At 36.0% G+C, this 25,878-nt stretch overlaps 1 protein-coding gene across 8 annotated transcripts in view; it reads right to left on the bottom strand.

Moving 5' to 3' along the window:
- GPC5 (glypican 5) overlaps positions 1-25,878 on the bottom strand; it is a 577,648-nt gene that overhangs the window by 479,811 nt on the left and 71,959 nt on the right. For all 8 annotated transcript variants that reach the window (XM_068182437.1, XM_068182440.1, XM_068182438.1 and 5 more), the window contains exon 3: positions 7,427-8,121. In XM_068182437.1, coding sequence (XP_068038538.1) covers positions 7,427-8,121 — 695 coding nt within the window. The remainder of the gene's footprint in view (positions 1-7,426; positions 8,122-25,878) is intronic.

Genomic DNA, 25,878 nt, shown 5'->3' with positions numbered 1-25,878 from the left:
TTGAGTACAATGCCTGGATATACCAAACGAGCAGATCATAACCCTAACACCCATTTTTCCACAATGTGCACATACCTATGCATGTATTATTGCCTCTGCCAATATTCTGTCCATGATTTCAAGCCCTGTTTCTACACATTCGAAAAAAGGAGAACAATTGCACTGGAAAAGGACACCAGTTTTGAGGATAATCCAGCAACATTAGGCATACAACTGCCATTCCAACACACAAAATGCTTTGAGATGTGGTTGCCACAATTTTTATGTTAAGTGTTGTAGTAGGTATCTTCTTGTTATTGGATAAACACTGATTTCAGTCACAAAAAAAACAGCATAGGGACTTATAGTAATATACAGTGTGTGGTCTGATACTTCTGACCTCAGTAAATTCAAGCTACTGAAATATATAGAAAGGATGGATCAAACAAAAAAAGATGGGAAGAGCTGTCCAATTGCTAAGTATGTTCAGGTAGGAATAAAGTCTACTATTTAATGAAAACAACTTTTCATTAGTTAGAAACAAGACATAAACACTTTATTTGGTGATTTTCACTTTGTTTTCAAAGTGCTCCATTCTCTTTTCTGATGAACAAAACCCAGCTTAGCTTCAGAAGAAAACTTTTTGATACACACAAGGAGCTTTTCCATGATGAAACAATCGGGAAGTGAAATACAACACTAGAATAAACTGAATTTGATGGAGGTCATGAGTGCAATAGTCTTACTTCATGTTAGATTAAAACAATGACAGATGTACAAAAAATATGCCATACTGTATCATACAAGCAGTACAGTTTTTCAGCTATGGCTGTATGCATATCTGAATGGAGAGAAAGGGATGGTGCTAGTCTTAACTCTGTGCTAGTTGAAGCAGGAGTCTTCTTTTCGAACACAATTGTATTAGACTTTAAATCCAATTACTGTTCAGCAGTTTTCACAAATCAGTTTCCAATGATCTCGTGAATTAATTTAAATTCATCAATGAATCAATTCAAATTCAGCAAAGTTATGATGGCAAAGTCATATGCCAAAAGCTTCAGGCAGAATTCCATAATTTTATTCCAAAATCTGCTTTGCTGAAAAAGATAAGGGTTTGGGGTTTTTTGGTCTTTTTTCAAGTATGAAAGAACTTTATGGCAAGTGGCTCACTTGGGGGGGTGTGTTTCACAAATTGGTAATGGGAACACACTCACTGAATGTTAAAAAGTACAAGGCTAAATCCAGATAGTTTGGTGACAGGAACAATATAATTTTCCCACAATGTCAAATTAGGTAGTATCTGTCCAAGCTCTAAACCAAAGCTCTTTTTCCCTCCATAGCTTATCACCAATGCCTCCACTTCTGAGAACAAAAGTACTACTTTTGAGTGGGAGCTTGGCTACCACTTCCTTTGAGAACCTTGAGGCTATCACTCCGTTAGTTTCAAATGTTATCACCCTGTTGTGGGGAATTTTATCCATGCTTAGAAATTGTATAAAGAACAATTAAATCTTTTGCTTTGACCAAAGATCTGTGAAATAAACAGACAGTGCATACAGACTTGTGAAGATTCAGTTTTAGCAACATGCTTGCATGGCAATGTTCACCAGCCATGAGATGAAGCCAGTGCCCCATCCTGCACTATAAAAACACCATGAACAGGATATGGTCATGCCCCATCCATGATTCTTCTATGCAGGTCCTATCCCACCACAAATACTGAGTAAAAGATGGTTGCCTTTTCAGTAAGAATATTCCCCTGATGCACCCACCTTCTTAACCATTTTGCAGAATCAGATTTATTTAGGAGGGATTTTTTGAGGTCATATAGTCTAACATCCCTATTCAAAACAACAGCTGGTTGTCCAGGTTCATGTCTATTTGAGTTTTGAATATTTCCAAAATGGGAACTCCAAAACCTGTCTTGACAACTAATTCCATGCAATTTCATGGGGTTTGATTTCTGCCCATTGCCTCTTGTCAAGTCAGTGAGCAAGGCTAAAAATAGCTTAGCTTTCTCCTCTTCAGTGGCTCATACCATGTATTTATAGACATTGATAAGATTCCCCCTGAGCCTCTTCTTCTCCAGGCTCAACAGCCCCATCTCTCTCAGCCTCTCCATATATGGATGATGCTCCAGTCTCATATTCATCTTTGTGGCTGGCCTCACTTCAGTCACCCCATAACTTTCTCATAGTGGGCAGCCCAGAACTGGACGGAGCACTTCAGATGTGGTCTCAGCAGCGCTGGGAAGGGATGGATCACCTCCCTCAAACCGCTGGCAGCACTTTTCCTAATGAAACCCAGGAGGCTGTTAGCCTTCTTTACTGTACAGGTCCATTTCTCATGTTCAACTTGGTGTCCTACAGAAGCCTCACACCCTTTCTTCCAAAGCTGCTTCCCAGTCAGTCAGCCTCCAGCAGCTGTTGATGCATGGGGTTATTCCTCCCCAGGTACAAGACTTTTCATTTCCCTTTGTTGAATATCATCAGATTCCCCTCAGGTCAATTCTTTAGCCTGCCAAGGTCCTCTGAATGGCACAACCATTTGGTGTATCAGCTGCTCCCCCCAGTTTTGTTCTGCCTGCAAACTTGCTGAGGGTAAACTGTTCCATCACCCCGTCCATTATGAAAACATTAAAGAGTATCTGCCCCAGTATCAACCCCTGGGGGTCAGGGCACTAATGACTTGCCTCCAGCTGTACTTTGTGCTACTGATGACAATCCTTTGGGCCCAGCCACCCATCTATTTTTCAGTCTTCCTCACTGTGCGTTTTGACAGTTTATATTTAAGGATACTGTAGGAGACAGTCTCAAAGGATTTGGTAAATTTGTAGACATCATCCATTGCTCTACCCATATCCTATCAATCTGGCTGTTCTATTAAGCATGTCAAGTAGGTTAACCATTACTCCCAATCAACTTTTTCTCCACTTGTTTTGAATATAGTTTCCAAGATTAGTTCCTCCACCACCTTTCCAGGGATGGAGGTAAGGCTGACTGACATGTATTTTCCTGTATCATCCTTCTTACTCTCTTTGAAGATATCACTTTATTATAGCAGTTGTGGCTGTTTATAGCTAATCAATTCCAGCAAAAATACCCAGGAAGAAAAGTAAAGTCTATTAAATTCTTCTTTCTGCTAGCATTCTATGCCACAAGAAAGATCTTGCTTTCTTTCCAGTATTGGACAGGTGATTAAAAAAACACCAAGACAAAAGACCCTCTTAATAAAATATAATTATGCCTGTGTTTTAGAAGACACATAACTTAGATATTCTTTCAGTATTAGACTGAGAAGAATGGACTTGAGAGCTTCCACAATTTTGATATTTTTCTTGTCTCCAACTGTTTGGAAATCTCTTAGAGCACAGTGAAGACATAGCACTTTTGAAAATCCCATTCTGAATTTTTGTAGGCTTATATCACATATAAAAATACATACAAGAATTTTACCAAACCTGTAGTACAGATTCCTCACTTCCAAAATAAGGAAATGCCAGAATTTTTGTGATCTCTTTTTGTGTTTCTGATTCCCTCCTTCTTATATGCATATGTATCTTTTAGTATCATGGTCACATACTTCATTTTTCTTCAGATCCCAAAATCATCAGTGCTCAGAATAGCCAATGAACAACTGATCAATATTCTTTTTCATCTCTTTTATTCAATATTAAACTCAGACACCATTGATGTTTTTGGAATCAAGAACAAAACTTGTATGCAAATTTTGCCTGTGAAATTTAGCTTTCTCTTTTCTCCTTTTCCTTTCCCCTTTTTCTTCATTTTTGCCTGACCTCAGACCGCTTTCCTCTCAGGTTCTCATGTTTGCTCCACTCCAATGAACCTCTCCCTTGTGGGTTACCCAATGCATGGCAGCACAAGTCTTCAAACAGCAAAACAAAACTCTGGCTAAGAGCACAGACACTCCCTCAACCTGCTTGACTTTCAGTTGCCAGGGCAGCAGGCATGGAGGCAAAGGGGTGGGAACAGAGAGCTGAGAATGGTGCCAGAGCAGGATTTGGGCATCCAGGGTGACACTGGAGTAAGCTGCTGTTGAATCACACTGTAACTGTGTCTTCCATGGTCTGGGGCTGTGACATTAATCCATATGTAAAGGGAGTGGAAAAGTGCTCTTATGCTGGGGATAGTAGGCTCTATCCACACCAAAACTTTGTAAATCTTGCTGAAATCTCTTTGTCCTTCTGTCTTAACACTGACAGTAGTTTCAACAGAATGGGAGTGACATGAAACAATTTCTTATAACTTGCAAACAAATTCCCATGGGTTTTTTGTTTGCTTGGCTTTTAGTTTGTTGTGGTGTATTGGTTTGGTTTGAGGTTTTTGACATGTATGTAAGGCTTACATGTGCCATAAAGTTCTTGTGCATGCATCAGGCTGTATAGTGCCCTCTGTGGGGATTTTCTTGGCTATACACAAGCTCAGAGACCTGCATGTGACAACTCCAGGATGTGGCTGAAAAAAAAGCACACGATGAGTCTGCAAGGTGCTCTGTAACAATGGGCACTTTTAGCTGTTATCCAGTGTGTAATAACTGGATACCGTCTTCTTCAGATTATCCTAATAATGCAGCTGTTCTTGTTTTGTATGGTGCAGCTCTCTTAAACCTCAATTACACTATATCTGCACAAGCATTCACAGAGATGTTTGCTAAAAAATTTCTGTTCCAGCTAAAAAGCATAGGGTACACTATGCACTGAGCAATACATGGACATATATAGACTTCAGGAACAGAAGTGGCATTAAATGTATGACAATATGTAGGTGTGAAAATACAGAAATACACGAATAGTTGCACAGCCCACACATCTCCACTAGATTCTGCAGAATAGCATCAAATAATGCACAGGTATCGAGATGATGAACAGGTGCTGCACTTATTTTTCAGTCAGCAGAGCTGTGGGAGGCAGAATTAAAGGCGATTTTGAAACAGTAAGAAGAAAGGGAAAGACAAATTCCAGATGGACACAGAGTTGGCACTGCTCTGCTGACCCAAGCAGAAAAGGGGACAAGCTGTAAATTACTAGAAAAAAAGAGTTTTGTAAAGGAAGCCATGCTATATAGGCATTCGTGTTCTTTCTACACCACAGAGAGCTTAGAGCATGAATATACATCAGATTTAAATACTCCTGCAAAGCGTTAGAAAAAAATCTTTTACATATGGTTATTTACAAAAACATAGCCATGAATGAATAAAAAGACTGCATAACTACATGTATCATTAAGCGGGACACTCTATAGATTCTCACATTAACACTTGCACTTATATATGATACTTCCAAACATTTAATTTTTTTTTTCTGTTCACTTCTTTAAAACTCATGAAAAGTAATGAAATTCTCTTTTAAAACTGCAGACTGCTGCATGCCTAAGCAAACCATTATTTGCTTGCTTGCAGAGTCACTTGCCAGTCTATCAAAGTCACTGATGCATTAATTGCTTATGAAAACCTGAAACAGTTCGTGAGTCACTCTGAAGATAAAATAAATATTAATGAGCCAATTTCAATGAAATTCCCCTCCTCTGCCTCTTAAGGCTGAAATACTATACTTATTACATGTCAGAATTAATTCTTGACACCTAATAAATGGGAAAATATGAAATATACTGATTAGATCACCATGTTTCAAGGGAACATTACATTACAGTCTTATTTGACCAAATTAGTGATCAAAGAGAGAAAGGACTGGTCAATTATAACAGACAAATTAGGTGAGAGATGTCTAGGTCGGGTGCAGTTGGAGTCAAAAATGAAGTATGTGGGTTTTGAAGCTGGGAAATGCTTCTATACACACATCACATTAAAATCACAGATGATTTTAATGTAGTATTAGTAAAAACATGATCTTCGAACAAGCACATTGCCAACAAATATTATTACGTAAGAAATTTTAGCACCCCTTACATTGAATGAAGGATGGGGAGAAGGAAGGCATGGAGTTTTCAGGAATATCAAAATAATGCACTATATTTTGGATCAATATGGAATTTTCCTTAAGCAAAAATACTAAGTGGAGGGCTCTTCACCCATTTAATTTTTTTACTAAAATTCAGTGAACTATATTATTTTGGACTGTAAAAACTTTCATTTTGAAAACATGAGTGTGCTGAGAGATTTTTAAGCCTGAGCCAATGAAAATTCACTGTTGAAAATCCAAGCCTAAAACTTTTCAAATTAAGTGACACAGGATGAAGTAGGAAACACAAATCCTTCCCTTGAACTTTTACTTGCTTGTTCTAGCTTGTTCCTGAAAATGGTAGGCATAGAAGATCCTACAGAAATCAAAGGAGCAACAGGGTATTTCCCTAAAAGGCAACTGTAGATCTGAAATAACCTGGGAATTAGAGAGACATCAATGAACCACTTTTGAGTCAAAATGTTAGTGAAAAACGCTTTTCCAAAAAAAAAAAAGACAGCTTTTCTCAAGGAATTTGAGCAGCAGGATATTATGGCTCATGAAGCTGGTTGGTATAAAGCAGATATGGTAGAAATGTAGATATCTGTAGAAATGAACCCTGCTATTCACAGACTATTCACAGACTACAGCAAGATGAAGAACCCATTTTATCAGATTCTGGGTCTTAATAAGAAATGAAAAAATCTCTATTTATGATATTAAGCCAAGCTGTTTATTGTCAGAGGTCATGTCAGCTGCTGAGCAGAAGACACTGCTTTAACTTCAGCTAATCACGTACTGAGGCAGTCTTAGAAGTGCTCCTGCACCTCAGCTGATATCTTAGCACAAGGACACCTGGACACTCTCTTTAGGTTGTACTATCAAACTAAAGGCATCTCCTCAAACCAAGCTATCCGATCCAGTACTTAATACAGAATATGCCACTGTCAGGGAAGTCTGCATGTAAGAATACAAACTAAAAATGTGGATTAAATATAATACAGGAAAATTTAGATTTTGGTAGTTACCCTCATAAATTAGCATATATAATAGCTTTTTTTCCCTAAAGTGTAGTTAAATAGTGTCCACTTTCCATAGCAGTATCCTAAAATTCCTCACTTCACACATTCACAGCTAACAGAGCTCTCACACAACTTTTTTTTTTCTCTTAAGTGTAAGAAAGAATTTATTTCATGTTACAAATGAACTGTGCTGCTTCCTCTGAAATATACCAATTTCCAAAATTATGGAAATAATACATACAAAGTCCTAGGTTCTTTAAGGCAGGCCACTGGTATCTAAAATAAGGATTGTTTACATTTATCATAATGTGCACACAAGATAACAATCAATTTTCTTATGCTCATGAAAAGTATTTTTTGTGCTCCCAGAAACTGCTTAGTCAAGTAAAGCTGAATTCAGATACAAATGTGTTCCTCGCCATAAAAATGGCCAAACAAATAACAGCTACCAGTGATACTTTTCCTACTGCCATGTTTGCCCTGAGTGTGGATAAAACCAGCATCTTACCTGCTCAGATAATTCTCGCCCGTTGATCCGAGCCTGTACCAGAGCGTCATGAACAAGGGAATGGAAGTTCAGCAGCACGTGCTCGATGCCCTGTGCTCCACTCAGGGCTCCTGAGAGCTCCTCCAGGGACTGGATGTACCCCCGCCAGTGGAGATCAACTTCTGCTAGGTCAGCCAGGCAGCCTCGGATGATGTTGAGGCAGTAGCCCATGCAGGGCTTGCTCAGCATCAGCCCCTGGCAGTGGGGGCAGTACTGCATTCTCAGCAAAGCTCTGCTGCAGTCTCTGGAGAAGTGCAGGTGATCTGTTGTATTGATCACTTCAATCCCCGAATTCAGAGCCTGCAAGAAAGTCCGGCTGGGTAAGAGTGATCTTCCCATTTGTCCTACAGCCTTTTTGGGAACGTTGCCAAAGGGCCTGATGTCTCCTCTTGCCGCTCGGAGGCACTCCGCGTATTCCAGGGAAATGTCAGTCGGACCAGGGTTAATCACATGGTTGTAGACTACTGGAAACAGGGTGTCAAAAAATCTATTCACAAATTCCTCTGCACTGATATCTGTGCCAAATAAGAAAAGCCCAACATCTGTGAAAAACTCCTGCACGTGCACAGTAGCGTCAGCAGCCATGTTTCTATACGCATTGCAGAAAAGTGTGCTTGTGTAATTCTCAGCCAGTCTGATGAGCATTTCAAAGGTTTCTGCAATAAATCAATCAATCAATCAATCAATCATTATTTTTAAGGTTTAAAAAAAAAGAAATTAGAGTAAGAACATAAAACAATTACATTAGGACAACTTACATATATCCCCAATTAATTTTTGCATTAGAATTTTTGAGGAGACAAAATTCTCATAAACTACAACAACTGTCTATTCTATATAGGGAAGCACCTTTCAAGTAATGTTACCACACAATTAATAATCCATATTTTCTTTGCAGGTTACATTAAACACAACTTAAAAAAAAGTATAAAAGGAAATAATTGTAAGCTTCGTTATTAAGTTACAAAATACAGCAAAGTCCTATTATACCTGTCTATGTATATAAACACACGCTCTCTCATCTCACGACTCATTCTACAAGTTGCAAGAAACAGCTGAATGCTTTCAGTAACTCCAAGTCATTCCTCTTACCATCCTAAATGGATGAGCAAAATTACATTAAACAATATAAACAACTATTCAATTCTATTAAAACTTAATAACTCTTAAAGATCAGTTTTTATTTTGTGTCTTCCAGAGGAAGCAGATGCTCCAAACACACATGAAAACATGATTTTACCCAGTGCTGTTTGCTCTGGCAATTGGTATGGTCAAGAACTGTTTTCCTCGGGAACTGATGGATAATCCCTTGCTGAGCCTCAAGAACTGGATAATGAATAAAGCCTGTATGGACAAACTTGCTTTTCACACTTTAGGTGGTAATCCTTAAATACACTGAGTAGTGTTTAATAAAGCAGTTTAAGTATACTGGAAAAATATCCTCTTCTGACTTGACCTATGATTTGCAAGTAAGAAAAAACATCAGTTTTCAAAACAGAAAAAGAGTGTTTACATTGAGGAATTCCCTATATCTGTCTGAGAAGGTTGCACTTTAGGGAAGGCAATGAAGCAATATATGGATCAAAAAGAAACTTGGCTTAGAGTTGAGAACAGAAACACAGAAAGACGTATTACAAATATTAACCCATTTTATACATAGAATGGCTACAACTCAGTAACTTTTAATTCAAGTTTTACAAGTTTTCATGTATTTTTTTCACATTTATTTTTAAGTAAGGTTGTAAAAATAAAGTAAGGAAAAACATGAAGTACAGTTAATACTGTCTAAACAGTGATGTTAAATACAGGCAGAATCAAATTGTGTGAAACTATGTCAAGCAATTTCTGAAGCAATCTGAAGTCTGCTGGTCAGTCACTGAATGAAAGGTATAGTAGAAAAACCAGAATAAATGTAAAAAAAAACCAAGACTGGCTGCCCCATATTTAATAAATACCCATGCCTAAGTGCCTTATATTCTGAGAAAAAGTTTTTTCAGTTCAGGTCAGTGCAAGGATTCTTGCTGACTGCAGAGATTTTGAAAATGCATGCTTTGTGAAAAGATCACATATACTTTGTAATCAGTCTCTCTTTTCCAGTAAAAGATACATGCTTCTAAATCACAACCATTCCTCTGCTATCTGTAAGTCTTAGTTTCGTATTTCATGCCACTCTTCAATTGAATTTGCTGTTCTCTTTTCTATTCTTCTAGCATTCACACAAGTAAGGAAAAAAGTGTTGACAGCTCACAGTAAAGAGTCAGAAACTGCATCCCACTTGTGTGGGTTTTTTGGTTTTTTTATTGCTATATCACATACATATATGAACCTCTCCTTAAGTGAATTTCACTATAATCATGCATAGATGCCAAATATCATAATATCAAAGAGATAATGTCAAAAATCAAACAGATTAGTTTGTTTCAAAAGTCCTACTCCTAAAGTCAGTACCCTTCATGAAGCTATGTTCCCACCAGTGGAGACCTATTCAACATAGAAAAGCCTCCTGGGTTTATCCTGTGAGTTAACATGCAGTAGTGCCAGCTGAGTACCTCTGCAGCTCCCAGCACCTCCACCCGTCCCTCACACGTCATCCCTGAGCTACCGGAGACCCATTTCCTTCTGGAGCAGACAATGAGGCATAACAAATCAGACAGGGCAGATTAAATTGATCAAGATGCCCACTTCAAGGCACCTGAACGAAGGATGAGATCTCCACCAGCTGTACAGGCAGTTTGGACATCCAGTTCCCATGGAGGCACAGGAACATGGGAAACTAAATTACAGCCCTAAATTATTAAATATCTAACTATAATACATCTCATTTTTATTGGGGGAAACAAGGAATGCAAAGAACAAGCATTCCTACTACAGAAACTTTATTTAGTCACCTAAGATTGTTTGATAGCATTTTTAGTGGTAGATGCCATTTTTGATTTCTCTGTCCAAAAGGGCATATGTGTTCTGCAGGTCTTGTGTCATATCTGTAGGCTCTTTATAAACATTTTGCATTTAAAATGGTACTAGATGGCTATGCTGAGACCACTGAACTAAATCCTAGATATATATTTATCACAGACTTGACACTCCTTCATATACAATCCTGGAACAGCTCAGAAAAGCGAAGACCAAAAAAATTAAGCAAAATTGATTCTTGGTTTAGATGGCTTAAAATAATAAAATGTGAAGAATATTAAAGCTTTTTTTATTATTACTTTTCCTAGATGGAAACCATAAAGTCTGTGATCTAAAATGTCTTTTACAATCCATGGCTGCAGTATCCTATTACCAAGTGCACAAATATTAGTTCAAAGAATATATCATGCTGCATATGGACAATCAATAGATTTTACAACCTGGTCTAAACAATAACAAATCTTCAATATTGAACTATATTGCTGGGGCCTCAGCAACCCCCAGATGAATGAGTACAATAAGCAACTACGTAATTTACTGACTTTGTGCCTTTCTAAATAGAATGTGATGATACTGGCCACTTGTATTTATAATTCTGCATCATGTTGTTTAATTGTCATTTTAGGATTTCTTACAGAATTTGTTTTTTTTTTTTTTCTACTAGCACATTTTCTACTTTATAACCATGGCTATTTCAGAGATTTGTTTTGCTCTCAGCAAATTTGCTGACAGACAGCGAATCACACCTATGTTCACCTCCAATACTGAATAGCTCCTGTGAATACCTTATGATGGCAATCTATGTCATTTACAACACATTCTGAAACTTCAGTGACAAATCAAGTTATACTGGTTCAATACTGCAAAGTAGAGCAATGTGTTTATCTTTTAAATCTATGGGCTGAGACTAACATAATCAGCATTAATTACTCAGCAACATAAAAGAAGTGATGAGTTTTCAATCAGTATAAACTAATACATATAAAATACATTTTAAGTATAACTAAGATGAGCTAGACAAGCTATTTTTATTGTTATCAATTTTTTTTTTAATCTTCAGGGCCAGCGTCTCATATCTCCATAATTTATGAGATATTAATATTAACTGCTATACAATATCCTATAGATACTTTGTGCAACCCTACTATTAATAATTTCTAGTGTTTTCCACAGATGACATGTCAATTTTGTTTTTCTTTGGTGACAATTAAAACAGTTGTTTGTACACTCCTAAATCAAATTTCAGGGTTGTCAGTATTTTAACCAATTCATTTTACAGTAGTATTTCTCTTCCTGATTTTACTAAGAACAAGACATGAGGCTAGGAAATTTGTAGATGAGAACTTGTTTGTTTTTTCAAATAAGTTGGTTTTTTAGCTTTTTTTTTGGTTTTTTTTAGCATTTTTTCAGCTGATACTTCATACCAATACATATATACATTATTTTTTGATAATACTGTGTTTAACAAAGTGATTACAAAGTGATGTAAAAATAACTATCAGGTCATTGTTTTAAAGGATTTGCTCTCTTCCTTTAGCCTTTCAGTTCCTTAGAGCCATGGGTAGTTCTAAATTACAAAGAAGTTCCAAGGTATCAATTAGACCAGTGGATAAATGGGTTTAAAATAAAAATCCTAAGTATACATGTGACTTGTTTACTAGAACAAAGAGAACAAGTCCAGTTTTTTATTCCTGGACATTAATCAGATTTAATGGAAATATTGCACAGAATGAAATAGAATTCGGATTAGATTTTAAACCAGCCCTGCAATTCTCATCCTTAATAGTTTTGGCAAAGTGTCATTATACTATAGGTACCTTAGAATATTAATTTGAAAAAAATATCTATGGAACCATGCTGTTGTAATCCAACTACATTTTCTTAAGTTTACTCTTTCCTTACACAGATGTTCTATAAATCTGCTAAAGGAGAAAATGCATGGTTCTAAATGCTGAGCACTACCTTTTGAAGCACATATGGTACTTAATGCAGAGATAGTCTAATAAATTAAAAATCCAGTATTAGTAGTGGTCCAGCAAGTTGTGAAGTCTTATATTTTGGCAATAATTCACTAGCCTAAATTATATATTATAAATTAATTCACTCTAAGGGTAACATATAGAACTCAATAAATTATAACCAGCAGGTTAAAATTCATCCTTGATTTATGACATTGTATTTAGCAAAACTGCTTTTCACAGTCCAGAGGAGATCCAAAATTGATGAGCCTGGACTATTTGAAGGATCAGCCCATAATATAAAGGAATCAATAACTAAATCTCTAAAGCAAACCTGGAAAACCTAGTAATGTTATAAATTTATTATGAATTGAAAAAACTCTGTGGGAACCTTGCCAGCTGCCACCGATGTTCAGTGATCTTGTAAATTTTCTTTCTGCTTATGGGTAGCACAACTAAACCAGAAGCATCATACTCCCTCTTCTAAAGATTTATAGCACAATCAAATGTATCTTGCATACCTTGTCCCTCTAGATTTACAACAAATGTTTGAGGTCCAAGTAACAGCCAGGTAAGCAAAAGGCATTCAGAAGTTATGAAAAAAAAAATAGTGGAGAAGAATTCACCCACACAGCAATACATTCATACTATCTTTGTTTAAAATACATCAAACAGAGAACTACATATAGGTAGGAAATTCATTGTAGCTATCCCTACTTACAAAGTGACAGATACAATGCAAAATTCCTGAATCATCTACCATATCAGAAAAATGACCTGGAAGAATCATGTCTTCAAGACATAAAAATGAACTATAAAGAATGAACTCATTAGGGCATTACCTGTGAAGGTTATATGGGAGAGAGGTCAATAAGGTAAGTGTCAGTCAGATAGATTTGAGACTCACTGAAACTGCTCCTCAATAACCCATATTTCAAATTAATCCATTTCATAGACTGCAGACTCACCAATGAAGTCAGTAAGAAAACAGGTATAACAGATTAAACCTGTAGCATAATCAACTTTGTGTTGCCAAAGGATAGCGATGCACCTCAGGCTTTTATAGCTCAAAGTACTCAAAACAGACTTTAGAGTTTGCCAGGTCTTGTTTGGTCTTGAATTTAATATACCTGTCTTTGAAAAAAACACAAACATTGAATAAACATGAATTAGAATTAGCTGACCATTGCCTAAGTTGTTCTGTGTTCAGTGGCATATTATTCATACACTTAAGGAATTTCCTATATATCCTGTGATTTTGAGTTTGGTTTAGTCATATTGTATTTTTTTTTTAGCTGGGGGTTGTGTTGGTTCTTTTTTTTAGCATCAGGGCACAAGGAAGTTGGCACAGGACAGCTTTAGTTGGAATATTAACAGTAATTAGCAATCATACATAATCATACATAATTCAGGCTATAAGCATTATTTAGACTAAAAAGAACTGTTGCACTTTGAAATGAAATAGCAAATTGTCTCAAATCCATATGTAAGGTGTGTTCTTCTTTTTTCCTCCCAAAGAAATTGTGAGGACTCATAAGAAACTTATTCCCAAGTTAACCAATACACAGAAGGTAGAGGAATGTCCAAAGCCAGGTAAGATGAATTTCACTCATTTTCGTGCTACATCTTTTCACTAGTCTGAACTGGTAGTGTACTTCTCATTCTTGTTTTATAATAGACTCAATATCATCACACAGTGTTAATTTTTGCTAACTAAACCTGACAAAAACTATTTTGCAATGTAGAATTTGCTTTCTAAATCAAAAAATTTAGGTGTGTTTTCCTTTCCTTCTCCATCTTCTCAGCTATGCATTTGAGAAACGGCCCTACAATGAAAGAGGTCTCAAGTTCCTGTAATTTGACACAATTATCCAAATCTTGTAATTTACTTGGGGTTTTTTGGTAGGTTTTTTTCTGGTTTTGTTGGGGTTGTTTGTTTGGTTTTGGTTTTTGGGGGGGTTTTGTTGGCTTGGTTTTTTGTTTCGGTTTTTGTTGTATTTTTTTTTTTTCAATAAAATGTTGGAATAAATTTATTTTTTATCCAGTTCTTTGGAGTTACATTAGTTTTTATTACTTAAAGGAAATCATCACAATTGATTCAGAAGATTATTTTTGAACTTTTCAGCGAAACATGCTGCTGTTGATTTTAAAATATCTAGCCTTTGAATTTGCTATTTAACATACTCCTAAGTCATAACTGGAATGTAAAGTATCTTACCTCGACAGATCATATTTTAATATTGAATGTCTGTCGTATGAATGAAAGAATGAATGAATAATGCAAGGTTATAATTTTATCTAGTTATAAGGAGTGATTCCACTTTTTTCTCAAAACTGATCTTTCCTTTTCAGTCTACTGTTATCCTTTTAATAGTCATGACTATGGAACCATTCATCTTGTCATTTTCGAAGCAACATGAGCAGATTGTTTTCTATGGTGCCAGAAGAAGAAATAACTAGCAATTAACAGAGCTCGACCAAACCATTTTTTTTTCCTCTTGGATTCTGCTTATGTTCTCTCTGATTTTGCACTGCTCTCCAGGCAATACTTTCCCAGAGGAAATATTTCTGAATTCTGAAGAGATTGCTTACTGCCGTGGAACAAAATATGATCAGAGTTGCAAGCAGGGCACTCCAGGGAATCAGAGCTTTAAAACTGGTATCTTATAACAAAATTGTTTGAAAATATTTTGATGTAAAATGCTGTGCATGGTTTGCAAAAAGACATTAAATTGACACTGATTTAAGATATCCATTTTTACCTATTTGCCATAATAAATAAGGACAGCAAGTCATCTCAGATGTATAAAAATAGTATTATTCAGAATTTATACCAGGATGATGTTGAGATAGAAGGGCCAGAAAATTAAGAGATTAGAAGGATAAATTCATTTCACATAATTTTCAAACTCTGTATATGTGAGTTAAGAAGCACTTCTAAGACATGATTCATCTCTCTGACTTTAGATGACTACTTTAGGTTGAGATGAAGTGCTCACTGGAAGTGCTTGTTCCTCTCCCTTTTACTATAAAGGGATGCGACACTAAAGCCCTAAGATTTCTGTAGTGAACTGATATTAAGGGAAGTGTCCTTAAACATAATTCAGTACTGCAATTTATACAAATAAAGAGCTGAGATGATCGTGCTTCTATAAAGTGGTCTTAATGGTAGATAAAGTACAAAGTTCTTATGCACTTAGGCAAATCTTTTTTTCCCTCTTCACACCTGTAGTCTGCTTTTCTTAGAATGAAATATATGGTTGGTTCCAGGGAGCTGCCAGAGCATTATGTTTATACATGGTAACTTGATAGGAATTAATTATTAAAGAATCACAGAGAAATTACACTTGAAAAGAAAGAACAACCTCAGGAAGATTTCCATACAGCTATGATGATGACTGACATCAGATGAAGCTTTTGTCTTTCTGTTTAGAAGTTTACAACCTGACTTTCTATTTATTTTTTTTCCAATTTTCCCAGTTTTATGGTGACAATACTCATCTTCAATAAGCTGGATTTTTTTTAATACAAATTAAAGTGAAATTTTAATCAGATTCTAGCACATGCAACACTACAGATCAACATTTCTTGCACATCAAACAAGTAAATATATTCATTTTCTATCACTGAATATTTAATCTCACAGCTTTTTTCTAAGTGTTGGTTGACATTTGGTGAATTCCTGCATCTGGTAGTCTGAGGAATTCCACACTAAAATTATCAGACCAGTCAGTGAAAGGAATTTAAGGAGATTGTTTACGTGACGTATGACTACATGTAATGGGTTTCAAAGATCCTCCAGAGAGCGTGGTAAGGGATTAGATGCATTTATTATCTTTCAAATCACTTTGGTTAACTTCAAATTTACTGAGGTAAAAAAAAAAAAAAGATGAAAACGTCCTTAAGTCTGCATTTCATAAAAAAATCCATTATTTTCATGGAAGACTAAGGAATAATGAATTTTATGACTGCATCTATACTGTACTGAAGTTAGTTCCATGTTCCTCTGTAAATATTGGATATCAAGAAGAAATGCCCCTCTGTATAGCATGTCCCTCCGCATAGCTCTGGTATATTGGTGATTAGTGACCTAATCACTGTTAGTGATTAGTAATATGTGCAAAATGCTGCTTAACCCAGGTGATACAAAAAGCATTTGGTCTACACCATGTATTTCAGTACCTATTTTGGCACATGCTCTCAAAAAGAATGAAGGATGCCTTTCCAAGTTTCAGACAGTTAAGTAAATGTAGCATTTCTCACTTGACAAGGTAGAAACTTAAAGGAAGTAGATAACCAAGCAGCAAAATGTTCTCTCTCATAATTAGAAGCAGAAAATAGCACCTGTCAAAAATAGAAAACTCCAGTTTTCTAAACTGGTTAGGAAAAGACATACAGTTTCAGTATACAAACTCATCTAAGTTAAGTGAAATTCAGAAGATATTTGTACTCTAGGGAAATCCCAAGAAAGAGTAATTGCTTCTAAAACAACAAATGCACAGAATATTCTGTGTAGCTGCTTTTGATGATAACATCTTAAAATCAAATATTGACATGGACTGGAACAGTTCACTCTACTTCGATTCATCCTTCCTTATCCAGTATGAATCCTGATTTTAATACAATTGATTTCTACACTAACTAATGACACATTCTTTAGAAAATAAGGATTAAATAATACATGTTAAATGATCCATAGTTGCTAGTAGCTTTGGCACTTAGAATGAAAGAATAGAAGAATTGTTTAGGTCCCACTGAGACCTCTTCTGTCTCCTGCAGGCCATGGATCTCCACGCCCTCCCTCTGCTGAGGCAGCAGAACAAAGGATCTCCCATCTGATTTTTCAGTCCAGCTCTCTGACCTCATGGCAACAGGGAAGAAGTCAAACCTGGATTTCTTTACTTAGTCTGTATTTCTTTCTATAGTGTGCACACGTTTTCAAGAAGCAGACTACTCTGAAAATTTTTTTACATCCTCTTCTTAAATACCAGTACATCTATATATTTTAAATGAGATTATTATGTCACCTATTATTAATGTTTTATCACATTATTAATGTTTTACCACATTATTAATGTCTCACCAAACTATTAATGTTTAGTCAGAGCTCACTCAATGGATCAGAGAACCACCGATGTTAGATTTAAATGCATATCAATTTCTTACTGTGTAATTGCATAAATATCGGTGGAGTATGGGCTGAATATCATTATTCTCTCAAAATTTGTATCTTAATGGTCGTTAGACTTCACCAAGTTCTTTTCAAATACACAAAAGATAATTTGCCTTTTTAAATGATGCTTTTTTTCATTTCAGACAGATTATGAGTATAATCAGCACATTACCTACTTTCACAGCATAGCTTTACTTGCTTTCACCCCGACAGATGCTCTGCTAAGCCCTGTCCTGCAAGTGCTGTTGCAGCAGTGCTGACTCACACATTCTCAAGGCATGTAATGCTTTCCTGGAAAGAGCTGGAGATACTAGCTTATGGAAATATGTGTCTCTTCCAAACTACAAGCCCACAGTATTTTCTATCCCATCATATGATTTGCCCCATCGTGCAATGTGACAAAGGGTATGCATTTCTGGAATCACTCAAAACTGGATTGTTACCTCTCCACTCCCTTTACAGTTACGTATCTTAGATTACATAGAACCGGAAGATACATCACTAAGAATGAAACCATGTAGAAACACAGGGCTAGAAGACACTTGAGATGTGTTATAATCCATCCATTAAACCCAGGGCAGGTTCAACTAGATTTATGACCTTATATTTTAACATCTTAATCTAAACTATCCTTAAAATATGAACATTAAGAGAGAAGCCACAACGTTCAAGAAAATCATTCCAGTGCTTCACCATACTCTCATCTGCTTTTACCAATGAGAACAAATTATTTTCTTCTTCCTCCTCTTAGTTATTTCAGATTAGATCCTCTGCAAATGACAGTAGACATCTCTAAAGACCATACACATCTCCAAAGCAGATTTGTCCACATCACAGCTGCCAGTAGAGAGAATGATGGCATGATTCATCTGACCTAGTTTAGATGTCCACATGGAAGTAAAGATGAATCACACTGTTTTTCTCCTCTATTTATACAGAGACAGAGGGTGATTAGATCAGAGAAAATGGGAGATGAATCTTACTCCTGAAAACTGTTTAAAATCTTTTCTTTTTATAAAATGATCAATCTTCTTTCAGTTATAAGGGGAGTACATTCTGCCCCTATGTAGTTGAACTTAATTCTAAATACTACCAAAAGGAAGTCTAAATTGCCCAAGTTATGTGTTTAAGTGGACAAGCTGGATGTTTAGGAGTTCCAAATTCAGCTCTGCCTGACTAGCTGCTATGAAAATGTTTTGCTAAACTACTTCAGAATTGCATGGTTTCTCTAAGTCATGTTTACTGTGGGAAACACTAAGCTTTATACATAATTTCAACAGAGCAACTGCTGAGCCAGTCTTCTTTCAGTCTTCAACTCAATCTTATTCCTGCCTCAGTGCAGAACCCATACACTTCCCCATTTTGAATTCTAGCTCAAAATATTTTCCAGCCTATGAAAGAGCTCTTACTGCCCTCCCTCACTGAGAGAACACTGATTATTTCACCATTCAACACAGGGGTGAAAATGGTGTCTGTACCTGCCTAAGAACCACATGTGAAGTGCCTTTTTCTATTCTGACTGTGAACACTTGCTAACCAATCAAATTAACATTTACAAAAACTTTAACATCTGTTTAGTGGTAATTTAATCAAGATCATTCCCAAATTACTTATGTGAATGCCACGTTGAAGATCATAAAGCGACTTAGGAAAGCCAGTTGCCTTAAGACCTGTGCTTCTCACATACCCATATTTTGGACCATTTCCCTACATGGAAATTAGATTAGTTTAACCCAACTTGTTGCCAGTAAATATAGTTTCATTGTTATTGTTTGGTACATTCTTGTTTTTAGCTTCTAAATAATTCATTTTTTTATTCCCAATAATTGAAATTAGGCCAAGAAGTCTAAAATGCTCCAGTTTCCTCCTTTTCTGTTTAACAAAAAATAAAACACTCACCCTTTTCAGTCTTTTGTTACATCTAGAAATCCAAAGACAAGTACTAGGACACTTCAGAATGTGTATATTGACAAAAGAAACCAATCAATGAAAACCACGTGGAAAACAATTCTGAAGTGAACATGCTTACATCTTACAAATGCTGCTCCACAGCTGTACACACGGGTGCTTTACCTGATAACAGACTGATCAACATGGGTGATAGATGGCCTTGAACAAAACTATATGTTTCTAGGGGATCCTGATAAGAAATGTGGGAACATTTTCCCCTTTCCTCCTTTTTTTAATGGCTCTGCTGAGAATCTGATTTATGCCCCTGGAGTATCATATATTGTGATATCATCTATTAAAACACATTTTACCTCTGTAATACAAGGTAAAAGGTTCATTTAGAACTTTCAGTTTTATATTGTCCAGTTCATATATATCTTTGAATGCATGCATGTCAATACTGATGAAAGCAGTTGATATCCACTAAATAATAACAGTGCCAAGCTCAAAATCCTCAAGACAGCAGATAAAGATCACATCTGTTTATCACACTGTCACATAAGTACACAAGATAGTGATTCATCTCAGCTACAACCTCAGCTAAATACCATATTCTTTTTTTCTCAACAGTAGAAACTTATGGGGTGTTTAAGGTATGATTCATTTGACATATTTCAGATGTTTATGGGAAAATGAATAATGTAAAAATATTTATGCATGCATGAATCATGCCAAAAAAGTGCCTCTCTCAATTTTGTACTGAGGGAGCCGATGGTGACAAACTCATCAATCCACTCTATTATACTGATCAGCATTAGTTGTGCTATTTCACATGTATATCTTGGTTATCTCAGCTACAAATTTACTTATAACTTCCATATTGTAGTCTTGGAAGAGCTGTATCTGAATTCCTGCTGTAGAAAATTAGATCAAACTCTGTTTGCTCCAGAGGTTTACTTGTCCAGAGACTATTTTCTTGCAAGTAGATAAAATATTTTATATTATGTATTCATCTAACTTCCACTGCATGAATGCAATCTATATAATATAATAAATTTCTGGTAAAGTTATTGAACTCTTAAAAAATATATACATCCTGTAAATATGAAAAAATATGACAAATATGAAAAATATGAAAAATATGCCTCTGCAAGTTGGACGTCATGTTCCATTTTCTTTGATGCCACTTAGTCTAATGTTGACCTAGTAGTCACATGAGATAAATGTGTATGCATCTTCTTTTATTTATGCATATTTACCACAGGACATATGATTAATAGCTTACTCCCAGGTTTGTTTCAGATCACTCCTACTAGTTCTTTCCAAGAATGCCTGTGTGGTTCTACAGACAGGCTTACTACAGAGACCACTTTGAAAAAACAGCATAGTTGAAACTGTGTAAGCTTCAGCACTCTCCACACTCTTTCAATATTGCTCCTTAAAGCTTCCCATTCCCTTTATAATTCTGACAACCCATGGCATATAGCAAAGTACCTTGGTTTTATTTTGGTGTGTGCAGTGCAGCCATCCTATTATTGCAGACTAAAAACATGCATTTAAAACATATGTAAAATCAATTGTGCACACACAGTCAAACAGTACATGAAAATTCTTTCTGCTCTAGAAAGAAGTCCTAAGTGGTGTGGAGATGAGCCACACTGTATTATTTGGCCTGCAGTCTGATATTTCTTGAGACCCGTGCAGTTAGCAATGCCGATGCAGCAGACATTCAGTTCTGGGCAATCTTCCTCCTGTAATGTTGAGGGCAGTGCTGTAGTATTTTCTTCCCCTTGTGTACCTTTCATTTAACTTCTGAATATTGTATATAGTTTCAGAACTCCTCACAGAGCTCCTTCACCCTCTACTAACAGAGATCAAACAGATAACAGAGGTACAGGAGAGAAAAGAAATACAAGTCATTTGCTGTCTATGAAGACGGGAAGTAGCATCTCTCTTTTCCATTCAATGTACCAAATGTCTTTTAATTCCCTGCCAAATCCAGTTTGACAAGAAGATCAAATAATAAACTATTTTCTGAACTGGCCATTTTCCTAGCAGTGACAAAGTGAACCACAGCTCTTCTCCACACTGGATTCTATGAAGAATGGGATGGGAGAAGGAAAACCAAGAGCACCGATCAGCTGTGACCATCCAGTGAGAGAAAATTTCCATTTCAATTCCAATGGTATGTTTCTTTTAAAAGAAAGCCATGGAAATTAGGCCTACTTTAATCCTGAGGGAGGATGAGTGATAATCCCAGCTCTTGAACACAGACTGTTACTCTGAACACAGGATACACAAAAGATCTAAAACCATAACCGTGAAAATCAACTGTCTTTAAAGCAATAAGAAACTCCCTTCTCAAATCCCATGCATGCAGGAATGATTATATTTCCAAATTAGCAAATAATATACTGTGAAAATAAGAGGAAGGTGAACAGCAGGGAACTTCTCAGTCTCTCGAGTCTCTTATAAGTGCCCTGCTATTCTCTTCTGCGATGAGAAGTTCATATGGGTAGTTTGTGCATATTTAATATTATAGGAATGTTCTGAGAAATAATTCCCTTCCTCTCTTTATTAGTGGGTCTTAGTGGGATGACATTTACAGCACAGATACAGGAACATCCTGTCCTTTCTTGAGACTCTTATGTATTGCTCTTAGTGGTTGAAGAAGACTCCTCAAACCAGTATGACTGCTGATGGATGACTATCCTTCTTGAAGATAAGAAATTACCCTCAGAAACTGGTCATTTGACTCAGAGCAAACAGCAAGGAAGGCATCCCTTTCTCTTCCAGCTGGCAGATAATGCAAATCATTATACCTTAATATAGCCTAATGCTACCCTAAAATAAAGATGCAACTAGTCACATAGTAGGAGGCTCGAAAACAGAGCATGTGTACAAGGAACAGCACTTCAGAAGTGTGCTTTGGAAGCTTCAATGAGCATTACCTATGTGAAGCTGAGTATGAGAACATTTTTAAACCATTATTTATTAGATTCTCTGACTTATTCCTATCATTAAGATTTTTCACATTTTTTTTCTCACCTGACATTTTGCTGCATGGTTTGGTTACACGTGCATAAATTAACTGGCTTTCTGTACAGCATGAGCCATAATCATGGGTTATTTAGGAAGCATGAAAAAAAGAAGTAGCATTATAAGAGTCATTGTGGATCAACTGAAAATATGGGCCTTAGTAAACTTTTATCTACATGAGAAAAGATGACACCCATACATATTTTTTTGTGGAAAAACGCACCATACCACAAACTCTTCCACTGAGCAGACACAGGTCTGTGACCACTCATATTACAGTCATATGTCTTTATAGATGGCACATACAAAAAAGGACTCAGAGGAGTAATGAAAAAAGGCAAAAAAAAAAAATCTATATAAAATATTTTTTTTTCTATTTCAAGTAGAATGTTTCCTGCTTCATGGGCTTTACTGGTTTTAGCTTTTCTAAACCCACAATAAATAAAACCACAACTCTAAAATTGCAAAGCTCTGGTTTATTCTCTCTTTTATCTGTTGATGCAGTTTATGCATCATTTATAACTTGCTGCTACAATCTCACCAAATCAATACTTTTCAATAATAAATAAGTAAACAAATAAGTACTACTGTATGGCTTAGGTTATAAGGGCAGGTAAGAACAATTCAGATGTATTCTTTCTTAACAGTATTCTGGGATGGGGGAAAAATAAAGTGAATAATATTTTTATATGAATAATATTGTAATTTGTAATATCAAAATAATGAGACAATTACTGCCAAAATGTCATTTTTTCAAAGTTTAAAGCAGAATTTATTTCACCTTACTTTAGCCATACAGAAGTCAAACACTTTACCTATCCTAACTATTTGGATAATCAGCAGATAATCGGACAGGCACCTCCTCATGTTTTATCCCTGAGGCAAATCTAAGGTTACTGAGTAATTAAAAAGATGCTTTAACTGTGCAAGCCATAGCTCCCACTCAAACAATTCATCCTGATTATGGCAACCATCCACCTTAGGATGGGATAAGTTGAACTCTGGAATTGCTTTCCTTTATGAACTAGCCTGAGCCTAAATGAGGCAATTGAATATGAGGGAATTTTAGCTACTTTATAGTGACTAAAATTAGAGAAGATTAATACAGACTCTTAATGTCTGCAAATTCAATTGAGTTTAGTTCTAGGTGGATTTAGTACTGAGTTTACCTAGCTCATAGTTCTTCAACTGCCACAATGATAACCTTATTAATTAATACACTGGGGGAGGGGAGAGGAAATAAAAAAGGGAGGAATATTTTACAGGATTCTTTACTGTTTGGTAACCTTTAGGTGTTAAATAACTTTATATCTACCAGTAATATATTTGCTTTTAATGTCAATAAATGCATATTGCTTAATATACAGGTCTGTTACCATCCATTTAAGAATTTAATAACATCTGTTTTCCACTCCTACAGTAAGGATGCGGTGCACTACTATTTCAATACACTTTTTCCTAAAGAATAATCTACCATATTGACATGATTTTTTTTTTATTTATACCATAGAAATACATATACCCCCATAGAATAGTTCCCACAGAATAGTTCCCATAGAAAAGCAATATGCAGTGAAAAGTCAGTACTTTGCTGACTTTAAGATACTTTTACTAGCAAACTACTATTTACACTGAGGTCCCACTTGAAGCAACTTTTTGAACTAAATCTTTATTTCCAAAAATCCACCTAAAATAAACTATTCTAAATATCTGGATCTCCATAGACATTAAGATTCCAGATTTTTTTTTCTGGGTCTGGCTGCAAGACCAGTAATTTCCTGAATTTAGGACAGAAAACCAGGTATGCAGTAATTCCCTGTTCCAGAAAATAAAGTTAATTTTCCTAAGAAGCTCTACAATCAAAATATCTAGGAGAGCAAGACATGAAAGTAGGAATCCAGTGATTGTTAAATAATAACGCTTCAATTTTTTAAGAATGCTTGTATACAAAGTTGAGCCAGCTCTACAGAAAGATTTCTAAGCAACATCCAAGTACACTGGAGGTGAACCTTTTTGTACACTGATGTTCTCTGGTCTTTCTAACTTAGCTAGAATGTGAAGAGAACTCTGAGTTTTACCAACACTTGGGCCAGCAGAGGCTTCTCCCTTCAGTGGAAGATGGAGAAAACAGCTCACCCTATTGTTCAGAGCATATCCTTTTCAAATACACACATCCATCTCACCTTAGAAAGATTATTTATTTTTTAAAAACTAAAGTCCTAAAAAAATTCTGAGGGTTACTTTTGAGCATCCATTGAAAATAACACGCAACATAATACATTGTTAATGTGTAAGTGGCACAAGGTTGTGGCATCCATCTGTGTCCCAAAGTGGCTTCCAGTACAGCATGGGACAGAATAAATAGCCTAGTTCCACTAATGCTCCACAGATAATAGTAATCAGACCAGAAGAGAAATTACCCAGTAACAATTTATAAGTTCCTCTGAATAAAACAATGCTGTGTAGGATCATCTATTTCTCTTTTATCACATAATCAGTTCCTGATGTTTGATATCAAAGGCTAGAAGGGAGACTGAGCTTAGAATCTCATACTGGTCATAGTGATAAGAAGTCATTGTTTATTGATGTGACTGGCCCTTGATCTTTTTTGTTGTGCTGCACTACGTCTGATCCTTGACTGAAACACACAGGAAATTCATTCATGTTGTGCATTTATGGAACTCAGTGATTACTTCTTCCCAGGAAGGAAAAACCAAGCTAGTCAGAGAGATCCTGAATCAAATGCTGACAAAAAAACATACAGCATTTTCAAATAATGTGTTAAGTACACTTATCTAAATGAAATCAATTATTTGGCTTAACAGTGAGAACAGTTTTGTTTTATTATTTAGAAAGCAGGAAAGAAATCTACTTTGGAGAAGAAAGTGTGAAGTTTTCAAAGCTGCTTGAGTTGCAGCTTACATTTTCATGCTGAATGCATTAAAAATTATTAAATAAACACATCTAATTCCTACAGTAGAAAGCAAGTGCAGCTGCATTTTTTTATCTGTTCAGTATTATAGTCTAGTATACAAAATAAGGCTATCATTTCCTTGGAGGCCTCCAAAAAAAGCTAGGGCTGTTACAGTATTTTGTACTGAGATCAATCTAGCACACTCTGTGAGAACCAGGATCCAAGAGATTTTGGCATGGGGACCTCTAATTTTTGCACACCACCACTACAGTTAAGTTAAAAACTGAAACATTAGAAATTGAAGTGCTCCTACATATTTATGGAAGTACACTTTTTGAGCACCTTTGGGAATTTAGAAACTACAGCACCTGTAGAGTTAGGTACTAGCTAAATGGCATGTTTTCAGAGTACAGTTCTGAAGGCAGTCAGTGAAATTTTCTTCAGCTTCTAGTATTTGCTATCAAAGATAAGTTTGTCAATGAGTCATCCAAGAATATTACTGTTTGATAGGATTTGACTTCTACTG

The sequence above is a fragment of the Anomalospiza imberbis genome, chromosome 2 (genome assembly GCF_031753505.1).
Source record: "Anomalospiza imberbis isolate Cuckoo-Finch-1a 21T00152 chromosome 2, ASM3175350v1, whole genome shotgun sequence".
NCBI lineage: Eukaryota > Metazoa > Chordata > Aves > Passeriformes > Viduidae > Anomalospiza > Anomalospiza imberbis.
This window is presented reverse-complemented; position numbering and strand designations above follow the sequence as displayed.